Below are 21606 nucleotides of genomic sequence, written 5' to 3'. Positions count from 1 at the left end.
GAGTTTGCAAGTGTATCTTAAATTCTAGCAGCTAGGTGGGCCCTGACTATCATTTTCTTTTGTATCAATATTGAGATTAATATGGGAAATCAAACTAAATATCTTTTGGGGCCCTTTAAGAACCTTTACTAAGTCTCCTAAGGGTTTAAATGTAAGCACTGGTGAGCATCCACTCACTCTTGTTTGTAGATCAGCTACAGTGCTATATCTAAGCAGAACTAAACACACAGAAAAGGCGACCTGGCCGGCCTGTTGTGGCACACAGCAGTTCAGAGGAGCTACTGGACACACGGATATTTGCACTGTGGTTTCCGTCTCTTATGGATTCTCTGCATCATCGTGTAGGCGGCTGACAGCAAAGCAGCCTTTCTGCCTGGTGCTTTGCTTTGAGCTCGTATATGTAACAAGGCATTGGGCGTACAGCACGATGGATTGGCATAGGAAGGTTAAAGGAAAAAGCTTCAGGAGAATGATTATGTCAGATGAGACTGGCACACAGCAACGTGTCAGTTAAGTACATTATAAGAAGTGCAAAAACAAAACACTTGTGACAAAAACCAAGAAGTCGGAAACAGCCAGTGTCGAGTATGAAGCTATAAAGTTGCATTTTGAATGAGGCGAGTAGAAACTTTTAGCCTGATCTCATAACGCAGTCATCGTGACCGTATCGAGACAATTCGGGGGAGGACGTGGATCATCTGTAGTGATGGATTATAGGCTGCTCGCGCCATCCCTCACAGAGACTTCCTGCCGACTGTCGAAAACAACTACGTCACCTAACGACAGCAATTAAATTAACATCATGCCGCCTTGTCAGATCCACTTATTAAAGGAAGACATCCTGTTTAGGGTCTGGCTTAGGGATCTCTGGTTGGCGTAGCAACCATGTATCAGCCTGACTCTGCACGGGGGGGGGGCTTCAGGTGTCTCTCACAAACTGTCACATGCTGTCAGAGCGATAGTCTCCCCTCCTTTAAGATGAGCTGGAGGATGTAAAGCAGGGGCATCTAAGGAGGTGAATCCAGGTGTGTTGTTGCTGCGGTTGGCTCAGGCTCGGGCCAGGAGAGTTGGCTTACAGGAAACTGGTAAATTAATCCTAAAAACTTCTCTCTACACCTACTTGGTTTTTTCTTTTCCTGCCAATGCTATTGAACGCTTTGCTCTTGAAATAAATAAATTCAAACACTAGCCGTTTCACTTTGTACAGCCTTTCACTTTATTCCTGCATCTAGTTCTGGGAGTGGTTATATTCACAGTTGACATGTTCTACAAAAACATAGCCATTGACTAGCCCTTTTTACAACCCTTTCGGGTTCCTATGAATCTTAAGTTAAAGAGGCACATTAACCTCCTCTCAGGCATCCGCTTTATCTTCATTATAGGCTAACAGGGTATGTATGCATTATTCATCAACACATCTTTGCTATCCCAAGCAGTAATATTTCCTAGTCAACACAAGAGTTTCCATCAGGGATACATCGCTATCAACTACTGGCTGACCTTGTCTTGTTTAAATGTATCTGAAAATGGCTTATTATGGCTATTTCACACCCATTCCCTCATTTAACATGGAGTCCTCTGTCACTACTGACAGTTTCATGTGGAAGCAAACGCTGAGGACGGCCAACTGTCAAGACTGGCAAATGCTAAAAAAAATTTTTTTCCTCCCTCAGGCAGCCAGTGGACATTCAAATGAATTATTGATTGAAAGACTGAAAAATGGAACGTAGCATTGAGTAAATATAATTGCCATCCTCGCCCCGGCTTTCCAAAAAGCCCGAATCACTCAGGAGATAAAATATATGACAGGAGCCCTGTCCATAATTTGTTATTTGCAGAAGAGGAACTGCGGAGAAGCGTCCGCACGCCGCAGGGGGAAGAGAGTCTGGGAGATGTGGGCACTTGCAGAATTAAGCTGCATCGGCTGCAAACGAATCGGCGAACAAGTTATAAATAAAAAGGAAAAAGAAAATGAGTCTAGCTACATGAAAATATCTCAAACAGTCCAAGGTTTCACAGGCGTGTCTTCTTTTCATTTCACCTGCTGAATATTCACAAAGAGGAAATCATTTTTCATCACTCCCTCTCTCTCTCTCACACACACACACACACACACACACACCCACCCACCCACCCACCCACCAATGAAGTCTAAACAGAAGCTACCAGTCAGCGCGTTTCAAACCAACAAATGTGTTTTTTTTCTCTCGTTTTTTTTCTTCCTCTGCTTCTGCCATCTCCTTTTAGTTCTTTCTATGGCTTATTTTGTAAAGCACTGAAGATTTATAAAACCAGGTGAGCTCGACTTGTTGGTGGTCGCCTAACAAACCCGGGGGATTCTGCCTCTCTGTGTTTCAGAGGTTCAAAGCCATACAGGAGTCATCAGAAGGACAACAATCATAGCATTAGTTTTGTTTGCACCATTTTTCTCTTTTCCCCTTTAAAGAGGGGGGAAAAAATACAAATAAATATACTCTTGGTTATGAACATACAATATACACATCCACGATCAAATGAAAAACGGGGACAACTTATAACACCTTTTTTTTTCTTTATAGGTACATTCCTTTACAAATGTATACAGTCCCTAAGAATGAGAAACTGAGGTATCGACCGGGCCTGACGTAGAGACCCCAATGCCCTCTGGGAAACAAAGGTCAGAGGTCAGGTGATGACACATCCGTGCCCTCCCCAGTTCAGTCTGTCAGCGAGAACAGGCAGAGGCCAGTGTGTGTGTGTGTGTGTGTGTGTGTGTGTGTGTGTGTGTTGTTTTTCTGCTCAGTTTGCCCACAATGACCTGCAGAATCAGGCCGCGGCTACTCTCAAAGACAAAGAGGAGAAGATTGTGTGTTTGTGTGTGTGTCTTTGTCTCGCTGAGTGCCACAGAGCATGACATGGCATATTTTACATGGTGCGCTTAGCAAGTTGGTTGAGTTCGCTCGCCGAAGTGATGACCATCCAGGAAACTTCAGCTCACATTTTCTCATCTTTTTCTTTCCCTTCCTGTCACGCGGTCACTTTAATCTCCCACCTCCACATGTTGATGTCATTGTGTGTTTTTGTATCCACAGTGTAGGTATATTAGCAAGGAAATAATACAGAAATAGTGACGTCCGTCTTTGTTTTTAGGACTCCGTGAAGCGAAAAATGACAGAAATGTTTCTAACCTTGAAAATGACAGACGTTGGGTAAGAAATCATGAATCTAAAACCTCCTCCTTCCTTCTTTCTTCCTGTAACAAATTTCTTTCATCACTTTTAACTGGTTTCTTTGTGTCCTACATGGCAGCTCAGTTTGAGGGAAAACCTCTGCTAGTTGTAACATTTCTCAGCTGAAAATGAAACGAAAACATTATCTTGACGCTTAGATTTAACTGCTTTTGTGGGCTTTTATTGCTGCCTTTAAAAATACAAAAGAAAAAACAAAACAAGGATTTCCTGAAATTTCTCCTAAAATCCTGTCAGGCAGGTCTGATTTGTGGCACAGATTGAGGCGTTTCTAAGCGAAAAACACCGACACCTTATTAGCTTAAAGCGTCACTGCTGCGGCTGATCCCGATCTCTCACCTCTCATCCTTTTTTAATTCATCTTCCTTTCCGCCCCAGGCACATGTCATGAGCTCAGATTCTTCTAATTTGGTTTTTACACAAATGAGAGACGCACTCAAAGAAATAAGTGACGAAAACTGCTTTAAAAAAAAAAAAGCTTCTGATAGTAAAAGAGCACAATGGTTAAATGCTCATTGAAAGGTTAGTGCTGGTAATGTGGATGAGCTTTTTTCGTATATATATTTATATATATATATATAAAAACGATATTAGGCTCCTCAAAATGGATCTGAGGACCTTTCACCTGTACGTCTTGCTACTGTAATCCCTCTTTAATAAAAGAGACATATTTCTTTGATTTGCAAAGTATTTGTAAAAAGGATTCTTGGTCGATTTTTAGTTTAGATGATTTCATTTGGGTCGAACTTGAGAGGAAATGTAAAGTTAACTATGGTCAAAGGGGAACCTCTGAAGTCACCGTGTATATGACCGCAGGGGGGGAGGGGCGGGGCCAAACATCAGGGGGGAGGTGGTATCTGTACCCCCAGGAGCTCATACGCAAAGATGTTCCAAAAGATGGCGAAGAGAAGGAAGGTGATGAAGGAGAAGACGATGACCCACCAGGAGCACTGTTTCTGCAGACTCTCCTCGTAGCTGCGCAGGATCAGCAGGCCCATGCTGATGCCGACCACGGCCCCCGACAGGTGTGCCATAAAGCTGGGCTGTGGCCCGGAGGAGGGCAACGGCGGCGAGAAACGGAGCCAGACTGCACGACCCACCTCTGAACTCACTGCAGAGGGAAGTGGGGAGAAGACATATTTGTCATATCGGTGTCTGCTCATCACTGCAGCTGTAAGGAAATCATCTCCTAGGACCACATTTTGGGAAACATACTTGTGAAGGAGAGCGAGTTAGATGGGAAGACTGATACCAGTCTCTGATTGATCTGTTGATAAATATGCAAGGTGCAGGCAGCAGCTGATGAGCTTATCTAAGCAAAAAGACTGGAAACATGAGGGAAACAGCTGGCCTGGCTCTTTTCAAAGGTCACAAACTCCAGCTATCAGCAACACTGAATAACGCATTATATCTAATTTATTCAATTCATAAAAAATGTTTAAAAAAACAACAATTCAAAGTCAAAAAAGAAAGTTAGTTGAGCATTTCTAAGGTGAGACCAGTAACATCCTGAGTTTGACATGATAGCATTTATATGACCGGGCATTCTACTAGTCTACTAGGACTGGGTTGTACCTACTCTTACTTTCAAATCAGCTACAACACTTCATGGCATAGATTCAACAAGAGGTTGCAAACATTCCTCAGAAATTTTGGTCCACATTGACGTGACAGCATCACGGAGTCACTGCACATTTGTCAGCTGCACATCCATGATGCCAATCTCCTGCTGAAGAGGGCTGTGGCGTTAAAACAATACTCAGCTGGTAATAAGGGGGTCAAAGTGTACCAAGAAATGTACCTCCACACTGTTACACCACCAGCAGCCTGAGGGCAGGATGGAGCCATGCTTTCATGTAGCTGATGCAAAATTCTACCATCCTAATGGTGCAATAGAAATCAAGACTTGTCACACCAGAATGTTTTTTTCAAATCATACAATTTTTTAGCTGACAGAAGCTCCACCTGCACTCCTTAGACGTTGGAGGCTGTTATTTGAGTTACTGTTATCTTCCTATCAGTTTGAAGTGGTCCAACTAACTGACCTCTGGCATCAACAAAGCATTGTGACCCAGAGCAATGAGAGAAATGTCTAGTTTCTCTTTTTCAGACCTTTCTTGTAAACACTAGAGATGGCTGTGTGGGAAAATCCCAGCAGATCAGCAGTTTCTGAAATACTCAGACCGGCCCGTCTGGAACCAACAACCACACCAAAGTCAAAGTCGCTTAAATCACCTTTTTATCCTCATTCTGATGCTCAGTTTGAGCTTTGGCAGGTAGTGTTCACAAAGTGTTTGATAAATATATGACACTTTGAAAATTATTCATTATGTTCGAGTGTTTAAATGACAAATCTTCCAGTGATCTATAACTTTAAGTCTATTCAGATTTTCACGCACACAGATTCTGAAAGAACTTTTTATTGTCCTTAAGCACAAGACGCCACGTGCATCACTCACTTTGCATCATATAAAGATCAGACCCTAGGTCTGAGCTGGGTTAATGTGATTACTTAAAGATGATCTGTGTGGGGGATTGTGCTAAAGTGTTTCATCAAAGTCTGTTTCTGCAGACAAAGGTCTCGGGAGGATTTAAATGGAACTTTATTCGAAAAAATTGCTTTCAAAATATTATTCGCCTGTGGTCGTTGGGGCTATTCCAAAGTCTCTTTAGCTGAACAAACACTCAGCACTGATACTATAAACACAGAGCAAATTATAATTTGGTTTTCACAGCTGCACACACAAATAACGTGTCGCGTTTTATTTTGAAATATCTATCCCCTGTTTGGAAAACACTGAGGAGAAATATGAAATTCCAGCAGAGACTCGCCGCGCTCTCGGTTCGGGGGCGGCAGGCTTTGGACAGATGGAGGGAACATATTGCTCACTAATGAAAGTCAGAGTGTATCGGCCCTCGTGTGGAGAAAAGGGACAAGTAGTATGACTCAAATGCTTCGAAAACAAAGCAGCATGTTCAACCAGGGAGCCTCTCGCTCTGAGCCATTACGGATGATAGCTTAAGCGGCACATCTGTTGATCGGCTTTACGTGTTTTTAACCCCACTCAGAAAATGTATGCGCTATACTGAAGTGTCAGCATGTCTGCTTACATCAAATATATGCTGAAAAAGAGCAGAAATAGAAACAAGAGTAAAATCTAGAAAACTTACTGCAAACTAGCGCCAGGATCATGCGGAGCAGCTTGTATGGACAGCGCATCCCGGCCCAGTTCTGCAACACAGAAGTGTCTTGTCAGCACAAACAACCACGGAATATCTGACCATGTTATAACAGCCCGTCAGGGAACACCTCACTTTCTCTCCTCGGGCCATATTTAGACTATGAAGAAAGACAATCCACATCCACGAGAGAGAGAGGCGGCAGCGCTTACACGAGACAGAGGCGCGATTATGCACCTGGCTGCTCTCCACTTACTGGTTCCAATCCAGTAGCACTCTATTAATTAGGACTAAGATAATTTAAGGCAATGGCAGAATGGACCAATAAGTAGCCTTTGTAAATCCCCGCGGGGGGAAAGAACAATGGCATCCTGTCTTAGAATAACACATTTACTTTCCAGGATGAATAATTGCACCAGTCCCATCCTTTCTCGGGTCCCCAGCTGTTGGGAATATGACCCAGCGCTTCTCTTCTTCTCTCACGGCACAAAAAGAAATGGAGAATACCATGTAAAATTCAGGAGGGGTGTATAAATAAAACCTGCTGTGACCGTAGGTTTAAAACAAGCCAAGAGCAGGAATGCAGGTGAAGTTAAAGTAGTTTTTTTGAAAAATATAAATGATTAATGTCGAGGAGGGGAGAGGTCAGCACAGCAGAGCGGGAGAGGAGGTCTGAGCTGGGAGTGATGTGATGTTGCTTCTGTCTGATGGGACACAGTTCGCTTTGATGCTTCCGCTCTTGTAGGAGGTGAAGGGCAATCTGTAGCCGGAGCACGGCCACTGCATTTTGTCTGTTTCAGATCGTGTTATAATATTCAGGGGGCTGAAATGGAGAGGGACAAAACTTAAGAGTTGCTCACTAACTATAAGAAGAAAGTTTAATGTGGCTCCAAGACGGACTGTAAAGATTTTATCCAGAGCTGTACGACTTCTAGGCAGTGAGGTACAGAGCCTGTAACCTCACTGAACCTGAAAATGTCTTGGTTTCTTGAAATTTAAGAAGTCAAGACCGGAACAGGTTTCAGAATTTCTTAACCCCTCCCCACCAAACTAGACAAAAACTCATCAGTGCAGAACTAAGAGGCGCCTTAAAGGATTTCCCAACAACAAACCAGCATCAAGCGTAACAGACCAAACAAACTGTAAGCTGCTGTGAGCACACAGTTACAGTTACAGAGGCTTTGCTTTGGGCTCGTCAGCACGTTTTAATTTCCATTTCTGCTGGAATCCTCGCTGCCCACAGTCAACAGCGATTAGTTAAAGCCAGTCGTCAGATGTAACACCGCCTTGAGTTTAGAAGAGCATGAAGAAGCCGCCTTGTGCCAAATACACATAATTGAACGCTGGGAAAAAGAAAGAAGGCTCTCAAAGCAGCATTGTGGGAATTCACTTCCTGTTTCTTCAGCGGACACAAATAAACTGAATAATTAAACAAAAAGGAAAACCAAACAAAAAACAAAAGTAAAATACTTGCTCACTTGAGAGCTAATGATACAGATGACAAAAAAGAAAAAAAGGAAGGGTCTAGTGTCTGAAGTACACCAGCCTTAAACAACCTGAAGAATTAACCTTATTTTGTTAATACGATGATAACAGATAACAAATATTGTGTACTTGTGTGTGCACATGATCCTTCTGCAGCAGAAAAACTACTGGGTACACTTTATAACCAGGTAGTTTTTCCTGATTAATGTCGTAATTTCCTTGTAAATACACGTGATTTAATCTTTTTTTAAATTAAAATGTAGATATGTTTACCTACAAATACTTAAAGGTGGGTACACTAGCATGAGGAGGTAACAGGTCAGGTTTTTACAGGAAACAACAAAGTAATTATACTGTAAGTAAATTTAACTAGCGCCTAATTAATTTTACATAGTCCATGAGTAATTTTAAGTACTGGATAATGTAGTGGAAAAACAAAGAATATTTCCTCATCTTAAGTTGTAACACTGTACATTTCGAGGCTTCACTTTGCCTAACTTTCAAGGAATTTTACAGTATAGTTACAATATAATTAATTTCTCTCTTCTTTCCAGTCTAAAATTATTAAAATTATTCATGTGGTTTGCTAAATTCTTTACACACAACTTAAAATAAATAAAACTATTTTTACCTACAAATACTTAGAGGTACACTAGAATAAGTGGGTAACAAGTTGTGTTTTTGAAAACAAGGAAATAATTAGTAATAATAAGTAGTATAAAGGTAATTTGAAGTAACTTCTGGGTATTTTACAGGAAAGAAGAGAAATAATACTGTAAATAATTTTAAAAGCTGCATAAGTTTGTGATTTTAAGCATTGTATAACTTATGGAGTTTCTTAACGTTTCCACTTACAGGTATTTTACAGGAATGCAAACACAAATTATACTGTAAATAATTTTAAGCACATTGTGTCTCCTTTCCTGTAAAATATCTGGAAGTTAGGCAAGGTTGAGCCACTCCATCAGAGAGCCCACGCCCTGAAAAGTACAACGGAAGTTTGGGAAATATTGTTTGTCTTTCCAGTAAATTACCAGGAAATTATGCAGTACTGCAAATCACTTACAGAACAGTTTGTGTCTCCATTCCTTAATTACGCACTACTTAAAATTCCTTACACGCGACTTAACTTTACAGTATAATTATTCCTTTGTTTCCTGTAAAAAACTGACTTGTTACCTCCTTATTCTAGTGTACCTACCTTTAGGTAAGTCAAGATAAATATAATTAGAATGTAATTTCAAGTAAAATACATTGAAATTCCATTTAATTAGAGGAGAATTATACCCTTGTTCACGGGCTAGCATTTTCTAAAAGTAAAAACAAACAAACAAAACAGTGAAGTCCACACTGTTGGTCTGTTCTGACATTTTGTCCCAACCAAAAACCGTTTTCAGACATAACAATGGAAGTGATGATGATGATGATGATTGCAGTTACCATGACGACATTGGCCAGATGCGCTGAGCACAGAGCGTAGACCCCCCCGGAGCCCCCCACCACTGGAGCACGCATGTCGGTGATGGACACTGTCAGCGAGCCTGCACAGACAGAGAGAGAAGCATATTAGGAGTGTAGATGTGAGAGAGCGCACACAGTGCAGACAGAGAGTGTGTTTTGTGTGTTTTAGAGAAAGAGAAAAAAAAAAAACAAAGGCAGCGTCAGTTTGCTCATCATCACGCAGCAGCACAAGTCACCTTCCTCACAGCATTTTTCCAACAGTCTCAGTGTTAAAATCACAACGCTCACAGGGGCTGTGCTACATCAGCCGACCTTCACGTGCCCTTTTATATTAAATCCATGGCCCACTCCTAAGTATGTACACATACACACTCAGGCAGGTTTGCGTGCAGTCTGCTAAAACTGATTACATAAAAACGTAGAGGGCTGAAAAGTAATGTTTCCTAATTGGACTTTCCTTCGGGAGGCTGATGTCTGATCAAAGCAGGGCCGGAAGAACATAGCGAAACCTTGCCGAGGAGGATAATGTCCAATTTGTGTGCTCTAAATGCTTTGTGTTAAATTCATGAGCGACGTCTAATCTGGGACGTGCAGATATGGAAAGAAGCCAAATGTGTCTAAAACGATCGTTTAAACGTAAAAAAACAGAGTGGCAGTGACAGAGGGAAGAGCATAATGGCACAACACCGAGTGACTGCACACTTACGTAACGGCCACAGAATATGTTTTGACTTGTAACAGCAGGTGTAAATGATAAAATTAACAATGGCTGAATGCCATTCGCTGGCTCACGGTCACGCTGCTGTGGCTTAGTGGGACAAAAACGGGATTATTTACACCTGCACTTTTCCTACTATGACACGTCAAAACGCCTGCTATGAAGAGGCTCATTTACCAACAAGCTGGGATCCAGCAGCAGTTATTTGGTGCCTTGTAATTTACTCCTTTGGAGTGGAGCGCTTAAAGCCACTGTGCGCACAGGTGTCTTCAATTACTGTGAACCTCGGGTCAGGTTTGGCAGAGCAGCGTTTCAAATGATGTGATGTTGTCTGAGTGTACGGCCTTATAACAATTACAGTGATGTAACCTGTCCCATCCTTACAGGTGCATTTGAAGGAGCTGTCACTCACGCCCACCCCGGATCCATGTTTAGAAGAGGTCTGATCAGGCAACAGGAGTCAAAGCACACGTATGGGTGAGCTAGAGCTGTGTGGCAGCTTTAACCTTCACCCTGCCTCGTGATCTGTTTAAATGAGAGCATTTTTCTACAGTCACGGACTATTCGACTATTAATTAAATGGAGAAAAAGCGCCACTTACATAACACACAACATGTCTTGCGGTAAAATTACATAATTCTCTTGGCCTCTCACTTGCCCTATGAAATAAGGATTTGCACCTACTGAGGCTTTATTTTGGTAGGCAACATGCAACAGTTAAAAAAATGTAAAGATCTATTTATAAAGAGACCAAAGGGTGACTGAAATTACAAACATTTGCATCAAATGCGTGTCAGTCAATCAAGCAATTCTGAGATCAGTCAAAGCTTCTGTACATGAGAGATGAAGATATAGTCTGTAGCTAATTAGCAGACATATTCTGCACTAATAGAGGTTGTTCTGGCTCGCACCACAACTAGGGAACCTTGCAGCTGCTTTTATTGTTACTTTTCAAGTACATGAGAAACTTTGAGTGTTTATGATGTACAATCACAGGCCAACTTATTAGAAACACCTGTTTAACTGCCACACACATATATACAATCACTTAGAAGCAACACGTTTAGGCATGCAGAAATGACGCTGAACGTGGCGTGGGATGGTCTGAGTATTTCGGAAACTACTGATCTACTGGAACTTTCCCAGACAACCATCTCCATAGTTTTCAGAGAATGGGTTGAAAAAGAGAAAATATCCATCGAGCAGCTGTACTCTGTGTGAATATCTAGTTGATACCTTGTTATAACCAAGTTATGCACACGAGCATCTTTGAACCTTGAAGCAGATGAGCTACAGCAGTAGGAGACCACAAAGGCTTGCTACTCCTGTCAGCTAAGAACAGGAAACTGTAGCTACTATTCAGATGATCCCACCAAAATCGGCTGCTAGAAGACTGGAAACAAAATTGCTTGGTCTGATGAGTCTTTTGCTGAAAGATCTTGTTTTCTGGGGTCAGAATTCGGAGCAAACAACATGGTCTGAAACACCCTGCCTTGCTTTGCATTGTAATGGTGTTGGAAGTACTTTCTTACCAATCTGAAGCAATTGTGTGACGCTTTAATGTCAATATGGAACAAAATCTGAGCAATGTTTCCAGCACCTTGTTGAATCTGTGCAAGGAAGAATTATGGCAGTTTTGAAGGCAAAAAGGGGGTCCAACGTCATGTTAGCGAGTTGTACCTAACAAAGGGTCCAGTTAGTGTAAGTGAACAGTTATTCTATCAAATGTAGCACTGGCAACTGGCATTTAAAAAACAAAGAAACAAACAATAACCTGTAAATACTGGCAAGGCATTAGTCATGTAAACACAGCTCCTATAATTAGCTTTACAAAAAGCAAAACCCAGAGAATCAAGTGACAGGAAATACGATGAAATAAATCCCATGGTTTGTGTTTAGTCCTGTTCCTTTGTCATCTGTCTCTTTCCTCCTCTCTTCTGTCATCTCTTTCCCCTCACCAGCCGGTGTTGGAAAATGGCTGCCCCTCATTGAGCTCTAACAAAGGTCTCTTCCTTTAAACACGGGATTCTTCCTACCCAAACATCGCCAAGTGTTTGATCGAAGGGGATCATCTTTTCATTGCTTTTCATCTGCTTCTAATATTGTAGGATCTTCCCCTTAGAACATAAAATGCCTTGCTGACTGTTGCTCTGACATGTGAGACACATTTCTCGACACCAGAAAAAGTTGAGCTCATTCTGCACCGCTACACGAGCTCGAATGCTTGTGGGCTGCGTACCATGTTCACACTGTCCCTAAGGATGCGTTTTGAGAGCCGTGCCTTCAAACAATGTGACAGCGAACTTGACAGTGCAACATTTTGCTATATGAGTTGAATGCCAAGGCGAATGAATGTTTGTTCCCAAAAAAAAAAAAAGAACCAAAGCAGCCAAAACACAACACAAAATCACATTTACAGTATTACGGTGTTTAAAAGGTATAACTGTATAATTGTTGTGAGAAAAAAGGATTGCTGTGACGCTATGAAGTAGGACAGAATTCCAGGCTGGAGAAATCACTGTGGCGGTTTGCTCGCAAGGACGACGTTAGCCCCTGTTAATTATGCAAATGAGCTGATAAGGGAAGCGGAGAGGGCTGATAAAACAACACAGCTTCTTTTTAATCACAGCTGGGATTTGCTGGAGTTGTGATCTCAGATCTATAATGCATGTTGGAAGATTCACATTCTGTATGTGTGTGTATGCACGCACACTGGGACCGCACAGAGTAAACACGGTCTTAAAGAACGACTTGTCAGCCCGCGGTGCTGGTGATGATCGTGGAAAGACAGATGGTAATCAGAATGTGTTCCTGAGCCATTCATCTCTCTTCGCTCTGACACCTATGGGCTATTTCATGTGGATTTATGGCGCATATGAAGGTTGGTGCTTCAGAAAAAGATTTGAGAAGATTCACAGTGGCCCATTTTTTGTAGCTCCACCAAATTGCAATTACACAGTGTAGCATACAGTATGTGGTCTCTGATCTCTTCAAAGTAAAGAAAAAAAATTGATTTGGAGCAACTTCAGCAGCATCAACTTCTGAGTTCCCCTTTTCCGCTTCTTTTGGGTCTTTCCTGCAGTTAATTTATTACTTCCATGCATTAGAGCCGGGTGATATATTGATATGAGAGATATCATCTGGGATTTTAGTTATGCTAATGCAATTGTGGTTAAATGTAGTCTTTTATCGGCCTTTGAATTTCAGTTTAGTTAACAGATTCCAATCCATTTCCATGCCTGCCTGCAATTATAGCTGGAAGCATTGTATTTTCCAGTTGCTCTGTTATCCATCCCATTTTTTAAGGAATTCTGAGGAAATGTTTTTTTTAAAAAACACATTTGTATCCAATGTCGACTATAGTCAGGAATGAGTTGGTTAGATTATAAAGTCTAACAGTCAAGGTCACTGTGACCTCACAAAATACCTCAAGAATTCATACATTCATTCAAATAGTTACACAAATGTTTATTAGATAATGAGGAAAAGTTTACATCTGAAAAGTCAACTTCTCTGTAGTGATGTGTGCTGCTGGGTTGGATATGTGTATAAAGGATCCACATTTTAGAAGCTGTAGCTTGTTTGCAGCCACATCCTTAATTCAAACTAATAGGTTAAAATAGTTAACTAAAACTAACACAGAGGAACAGTCAGAAAACTAACTCAAACTGAACTGAATTAAAAAGAAAACTTCAAAATTAAACAAAAATAAAATAGTGCTGGTCAGATCTTGTGCACCTCTCAAGCTTACTGCTCATCCTCAGCTAATTCTTTGCTAGCAATCTGGTTGAGACGCTCTGTTCAACCGACTTTAATACAGGAAAAATCAAATACGCAGGGGCCAGAATTAGTATTCAGTTTGTTGGTCCTGCGAACTATCAGTGCACCTGACTCAAAGACCTTTTCCTTCACATAGTCGTCATTTATATACTGCTTGCTACAAAGCCTAGCATTGCGGCTAACTAGTGGAATCTTCCTTTCAGTGCAGCTAGTTAGCGATGAAGAAGCACTTGCTACTTAAGAGGGAGATTAAGTGGATAGTGCACATCCCCTTTAGACTGTTCTTTAGTTTTAGTTTTGCTATTTTCCAACTACTGATATGCTGTTACTAATTAGCTAAATTGAACTAACTTATGGCTATTAGGCAACCAACCAAACCAGTGATGTCACATCATGTACTTGCAGAAGATGGCGCTACATATGCTCCAAAAACTTGAAGTGTAAACACTCTTTTCTTAAATCCAGCTTCACAGACAGTGTTAAATCTGTGACAGTGTCATATAATTTATTTTCTAATATCTTGAAGTGGTTGCTCAACTTTAAGTTGCACTGCTTTCGAGAAATCACTTTACCTTACAGAAAATATTGTTTACATATCCAACAGAAAATATGAATTTGGGTCATATTTCTGTCACCTAACAGATGTAAAGTACAATATTCACTCTGTCTTAAGGGGAATTATTGGCCCTTTAACATCTAAGTGCTTAGTTACTTCAGCCAAATATGACTGGTTGCAGTTTACTGCTAGGCTGATATCAGGCCGGCTAGCGTCAGCGCTTTTATGATTTGCATGCAGTAAAACCCAAAAGTTAAAAGTAATAAGTTACATCTCTTCATAGTTGTAGGGATATCCTCAGTGGATTCATTACTATCAGCAAAATCTAATATATGTGACCTCAAAGGATCCAAAATGAATGTCAAAATACAGCTGGGAACAGCTTTATGAGCAGAGCAGTTCGCTGACTTGCTGACTCCAGTCCAGATCACCTCATCTGAGGAGACACTCAGGGATGTGACACCACCATCTGCAGGTGAGGAAGAGGAAACAACTTGGGACCTCCGGCTCGGAGGAAGAGCAGAGCCCCACAGGGAGGATACGAACTGCTATCTCCTCCTGCTCACCCGGCTTTGGTGAGAGGCTTCTGAATACAGTATGAATACTGAACAAGCGCATCATGTGGGCTCTTCTGCCTCAGGGGATTTAAGATTTAGGATTCTCGCACTCAGCAGGAGCTGAGACGTGAGGTGTGCGATTAGTTCAGCAGTGAGCCGACACTTTCCATCTCAAGCACATGATATTTATTGGCGCCGTCATCAACATCCTCAAATCTTTTTGTGAGCTTGCAACATCCTCAAGTCAACTGGAATGTAGACAGTAAAAATGATGCATTTTATAGAGTGTATAGGTCAACTACACACTCAGGGCTATACTCTGTCTGCTGCAGAGAACTGAGCCTCTCTGTCAAACCATACATGGATACTCCAGGCTGCCCTTAAGCAATGGGTCAAATTGGGATTTCCAGTCTCTATGGGACAAGGTATAGACAAGTGGTGGTAAGGTGATTGCAAGCCAGAGTTTGACAGTGCCTGAGGCTGCGCTGCTGTGTAGCCAGTAAAATAGAGGCTGCGCCTGAGTACAGTAAATGTTCTAACCTTGAAAAATAGGGAGAAACATGACACGAGGCTCTTCTGTGTGTGTAGCTATGTGGCCAACTATCAACCGTGGCTACTTCAACTACTTATTTCATAGCTAAAGCACTTAAGGAGAACATTTTATTAAATGGATGTATAAAAGGCAGGTTAATGGTTGTAGATAGTTTAGGTTAAAACTGAGATAGTGAGGGTTCAAGAGGGAACAGCATGACAAATTTAGCAAACGCTTTCTGAAAAAAAAAAAAAGAGTTTTTGACTGTTTTTTTCAGATAGTCTGCTTTAACTGATTTTTTTTTCATCACCTATGAAGTGGAACAAGATGATTAGCATATACAACCTATGCTCGCCTGGGCAGCTGATAGTGGAAGCATTTTACAGTCCTGTGAAAAAGAACGTTTCCAAGGGACTTTATACACTTTATACACTCCTGTTAATACCCAAATGCATCCTTACTGGATCCTTACTTGATGCATTTGTGTACCCTTAAGAGGGTAATTCAGAGGGTTGCACCCAGGTAACTGATCATCAATAAGTGTGAGCACCTATATAAAAGCAAACGCTTTGGCAGTTTGCTGGTCTGCAGCTTTAATACTACAATTTTGCCATGAGTGGACGTCCCAGTAAACTCACCGCAAAGTCAGACGGTGCAATGCTCAGAGAAACTGCAAAAATCTTCTGAGACTCTACATGTGTTATTTAGCATGTGAAATGTTAAAGTTTATAACAGTACAATTAGAAAAAGAAGTCAGCCGTGTTTAGAAAGGTTTTTGCAAAGTTGCATCTGAACAAACCACAAGACTCCTGGAAGAACATCCATCATAGCATATCAGCACAAACACAGCATATAATCTGTCAAGCACGGTGGTGGAGGGGTGATGATTTGGGTTCGTTTTTCCTTGGATTCATTGACTTGAGCATGAACTCCTCTGTATGCCAAAGTACTCTAGAGTCAAATGTGAGCCTGAGATTGGAGGTGCAACAGGACAATGATCTCAAGCATAGCAGCAAGACTACAACAGAATGACTGAAAAAGAAAGAAATCAGAGGGTTGCAATGATCCAGTCAAAGTCTAGTTCTCAACCTGACTGAAATGATGTGGTGGGACCTCAATGAACTCAAAATAACTGATATGTTGTGTTTAGTTTCAACACAACTAGTGAAAACCAAACACAGCACATCAGCATATTGTACAGAGACAGGGTCAAAGAGACTGACAACGTGATACAGAAAACAGTTTCAAGTTATTTTTAAAGGTTGTTCTACAAACTCCTGAATTATGAGGTGCACTCTCTTTTTCACATAACTGTAACTATTCATCCAGCAAATACTGAAGACTCAATATTCCAAAACCCCCCAAAATGTCCAGTATTGTATTTTCTTTTCATCTTTGTTTGGATTTCATCAACTCTTGAGGGAAATATCTGGTTTCTCAACTGCTTTAAGCTCCGCGTTTACCGGATAATCACTCTGGGTGTTATAGCTATCGGGTCAGGCACATTACAGTCTGGCTTTAGCAGTTTTTCCACTGGAAACTGTATCGATGAGAGTGGACCAGACCAGCAAAGCTTCAGGCCATGGGACCAAAATAATGAGCTAAAAGACTCTAAAGCCCAGAGGAGAAGCGCAGAGTTTGGCGATTTATCTGTGGGTGTTTCAGTATATGTCACAACTGTCACTTTAAGGTTGGTTATCTGAGTCATTTCTAATAGAAAAATATTGACTACTGCAGATTAAAAAAGACAAAACAAAACAAAAATAAAAAAAGATGCTGCATTAAAGATGATTTCCATTCAGGAATGTAAAGTACGGCTGAAAACATTAATATGGATTGAGATGCATTTCTAGGTTGGTCAGCCAATAAATTACTCAGGAGAGGACAATTAAAGGATAATGAGTGTTTATTTATTCAGGTGATTGAGTCAGTAAAGAGCACAGAGAAATCTGTTGCTATTCACTGTTCCAGTCTGCCAGTTTAAGTTCAAAAGAAAGACGACCTGAAATATATTTTCAATACATTTCATTGTGAGACATTACAGAATTTGAGAGAAACGGTTAACTTGATAAAAATGTTCAATTACTTAAAATGGAAAGAAGCTTCCACTTAAAGTATCAGGCAGGAAAACATCTCCTCACTGATACTGTTAGACTGTTAGCTTTTAGGTTTGCTCTATGTGTACACAGTCACCTCAGACATCCTGTATGCATTAAATCTTGTGGCTCTGCACAGAGATGTGCTGTAGTCAGCATCTCTGCATCACAGGGCTGCCCGTGTTGGCTAATAAACTGAAGAAATGCCAGATCAGATTTATTTACTAAGCACAAATAAGAAGAGGGTAGATTGATGGAAAGAATGAGTGCATGAGGAATGGTGCCACAGTCAGGCTGCAATCATGCAATCAGATCTGCAGGTTCTACCTCAGTGTGCTGCCATTTAAATTTTCTGCTGTCCATTTAGAAGAGTTCCAGTTAAACAAGCTAATCACGATGCTGCTGCTTGTACCTGCTGTTTGAATAGGAATCAGATTAAGTAACAAATACATAGGAGCGCACTGTTTGTGAAATGTGCGTGGATAATTTTGTTTCGCCGGGTTTGTTTGGGTTAAAAACATTATCGTGTAAATATGAATGCAATTATAAACAAAAAACATCACCATACATAGACAAAGCTGCACATATGGTGATGGCGTTAGATCTTTTAGAATGACATTATTTCACACCATACTGAATGAACTCATGTGAAAGAATAAAACTGCCAAAAATGTCATGTCTGTAATTAATATGCAAGGGCCTCAAATAATAATGTTCAAAATCTGCTCAAGTTACTGGTATAGTAAAATAAAAAATACATAAATTCTAATCTTAGCAGGTCTTAAAATGGGTTTAATATAACATCAGATGACCAACAACACGTGACTTATTATACTATCATTATTTATTAAACAACAGTTAAGCCAAAATGCAGAAGCAGTGTGTGAAAAACTACATCTTAAGAGCAAATGGAGTTGCTTAACTGATCATCAGCAAGTGTGAGCACTTCTATAAAAGCAGCAGGTTTGGCAGTTTGCTGCTTTGGAGCATTCAGGTTTGTGTTAACACAATGCCAAGGATGAAAGATAGTGATTTCAGAAAAGTAACTGTTGCTGCCCAGTAGTCTTGGAAGGGTTACAAGGCCATTGGCGAACAATCTGAAGCCCATCATTCTACAGTGAGACAGATTATTTACAAGTGGAAACCATTCAAGACGGTTGCCAGTCTTCCCAGGAGTGGAAATCCTAGCAAATTCATTCAAAGGTCAGACGGTGCAATGTTCAGCTCTTCTCTAAAAAGAACATGGCAGCGTTGCTCAGGTTTGCAAAGCGGCATCTAAACAAATTCCAGAACAGTTTTCTTTGGGCAGACGAGACCAAAGTGGAGCTATTTGGTCATAATGCACAGATCCACAGTTGGTGAGAAACAGCATATTGGCCCAAACGCCTCATTCCAAAGTATTTTAGAGTCAGATGTGAGGCTAAAACTGGGCTCAATGAACAATTAATCAATGGCCAAATGGAAATGGCGCAGTCAAAATTCTGTGGCAGGACTTTAAGATAGCTGTGCATAAACAAATGCCTGCAAACATCAATGAACTGAAGCAATGATGCAAAGAACAGCGGGCCAAAATGCCTTCAAAATGATGCGAGAGACTGATAAAAAAATCAAAATAAATAGTGCTCAAGTTAGTGCACCTAAAGGTGCTTCTACAGGCTAATGAATCATCATACAGTGGTGTCAAAAAGTGTTTGGCCCCTTGCTGTTTTCCTACTGTTTTGGATATTTGTCACACTTACATGTTTCAGATCATCAAACAAATGTTAATATTGGACAAAGATAACCTGAGTAAATACAAAATGCAGTTTTTAAAATGATGATTTCATTGATTAAGGGAGAAAAGTTATCCGAACCTACCTGGTCCTGTGTGAAAAAGTAATTGCCCCTCTTGTTAAATCATGAACTGTGATTAGTAATAATAATAATAATAATAATAACCACAATTAACGGTTAACCACAATTACTGCAATCACTTAACACACCCAGGTCTGATTACTAGCAGACCTGTTGAAATCACTTAAATATAACCTGTCTGACAAAGTGAAGCAGGCTAAAAGAGCTCAAAAAGCAATACAACATGTCACGATCTAAAGAAAACATCTAGTCACTGACATCTATCGGCCTGGAAAGGGTTACAATGCCATTTCTAAGGCTTTGGGACTCCAGTAAACCACAGTGAGACCACCATTATACCCAAATGGAAAAAACTTGGAACAGCGGTGAACCTTCCCACAAGTGGCTGGCCAACCAAAATTACTCCAAGAGTACTTTGACAACTCATCCAGGAGGTCACAAAAGACCAGAGAACAACATCTAAGGAACTGCAGGCCTCCCTTACATCAGTTAAGGTCAGAGTTCATGATTCAACAATAAGAAAGAGACTGAGCAACAAGGGCATCCATGGGAGAGATCAAGGACAAAACCTATGCTGACCAAAAGGAACACAAAGGCTCTTCTCACATTTGCCAAAAAACATCTTGATGATCCCCAAGACATCTGGGAAAATATTCTGTGGACTGATGAGACAAAAAGTTAAACCTTTTTTAAGGTTTGAGTCCCGTTACATCTGACATAAAACTAACACAGGAATGTCATACCAACAGTAAAATATGGCGGTGGTAGTGTGATGGCCTGGGGCTGTTTGCTGCCTCAGGACCTGGAAGACATGCTGTGGTAAATGCAACCATGAACTCTGCTGTCTACCAAAACATCCTGAAGGAGAATATCAGCCTATCTGTTTGTGACCTCCAGCTGAAGGGCACTTGGGTTCTGCAGCAGGACAATGATCCAAAACACACCAGCAAGTCCACGTCTGAATGGCTTAAGAAAAATAAAATAAAGACTTTGGAGTGGCCTAGTCAATGTCGTGACCTGAATCTGATTGAGATGCTGTGGCACAACCTTAAAAAGGTGGTCCATGCTCGAAAACCCTCCAATGTAGTTGAATTACAACATTTCTGCAAAGATGAATGGGCCAAAATTCCTCCACAGGGCTGTAAAAGACTCATTGCCAGTTATCGCAAACGCTTAAGTGAAGTTGTTGCTGCTAAGGGGGGCCCAGCCAGTTATTATGTTTAGGGGGCAATCACTTTTTCACCAGGGCAGATTTTTCTCCCCTTAATAATAAACACTTTCATTTAGGAGCTGCTTTTGTTTTCACTAGTGATATCTTTGTCTAATTTTTACATTTACTTGATAATCTGAAACATTTAAGTCTGAAAAACATACAAAAAATAAGAAATCAGGAAGTAGGCAAACACTTTTCACATCACTCTATACTTAGTGTTTCACGCTGCTTCTGCATTTAGGCTTTTTTAAAATAAAATTTATTACATCAGGAGTTGTTGCTTATCTGAGGTTGTATTTACCTGCCTTTAAAAACAAGTAAGGAACAGAAGATATGTAAAAACTGTAAAACCTGAGAGAGTTTGTGACTTCATAGTCATACTGATCTGTGTAAGGGCCAAAAAAGCAATTACTTTGTAATCATTTCAGAATGAACTGATCAATTCATCTATTACTGGTGAGAAAATATTGACCAATACATCAGCATATATATCAATGCTCAATTCTATAGCCAACAGCCCAATATGCACTTTAAAAATATATAAAAATACTAATTAATCATGAACTCTGTAAAGGCATTTAATAAGTAAAGATGCTTTCAGCATAAAAAACAAAAGCAAACATCCTCATTAATGAAAAGACTTTAACAAAAAAGATTACAACAAAGTATAAATTATATAAATAGCTGTGAAATGGATCTGTAGTAACAGCTCAACTGATTAACTATGCATTAGCTTTATCCATAATGCACAGGACATAATATCTGATTCAATTTGATTGTAAGACGTCTTTCTATAGGTCTGATACATGAGCACAGAGTTTGATAGTGACTGGACTAAAAATAAGTAAATGTCTGGGTGACTAAGCTGGAGGCAGGCTATATGTCACACGGCCTTTTGTCTACTTTACAGACTGAAAAGCTCATAGCTTCAAATGCCATCTGCCATA

At 40.6% G+C, this 21606-nt stretch overlaps 1 protein-coding gene across 1 annotated transcript in view; it reads right to left on the bottom strand.

Annotated features, from left to right (window-relative positions):
* Nucleotides 1-2150: 2150 nt before the first annotated feature.
* Nucleotides 2151-21606, bottom strand: part of rhbdl1 (rhomboid, veinlet-like 1 (Drosophila)) — a 47053-nt gene continuing 27597 nt past the window's right edge. Inside the window, exons 6-8 of the mRNA XM_031739407.2 lie at nt 9333-9433; nt 6399-6459; nt 2151-4338 (exon numbers count right to left, since the gene is read on the bottom strand). Of these exons, the coding sequence (XP_031595267.1) occupies nt 4067-4338; nt 6399-6459; nt 9333-9433 (434 nt within the window). The 3' untranslated portion in view covers nt 2151-4066. The remainder of the gene's footprint in view (nt 4339-6398; nt 6460-9332; nt 9434-21606) is intronic.

This window comes from Oreochromis aureus, linkage group 8 (genome assembly GCF_013358895.1).
Source record: "Oreochromis aureus strain Israel breed Guangdong linkage group 8, ZZ_aureus, whole genome shotgun sequence".
Taxonomy (NCBI): domain Eukaryota; kingdom Metazoa; phylum Chordata; class Actinopteri; order Cichliformes; family Cichlidae; genus Oreochromis; species Oreochromis aureus.
The sequence above is the reverse complement of the archived record's forward strand: the minus strand, read 5'-3'. Positions and strand labels throughout refer to the sequence as shown.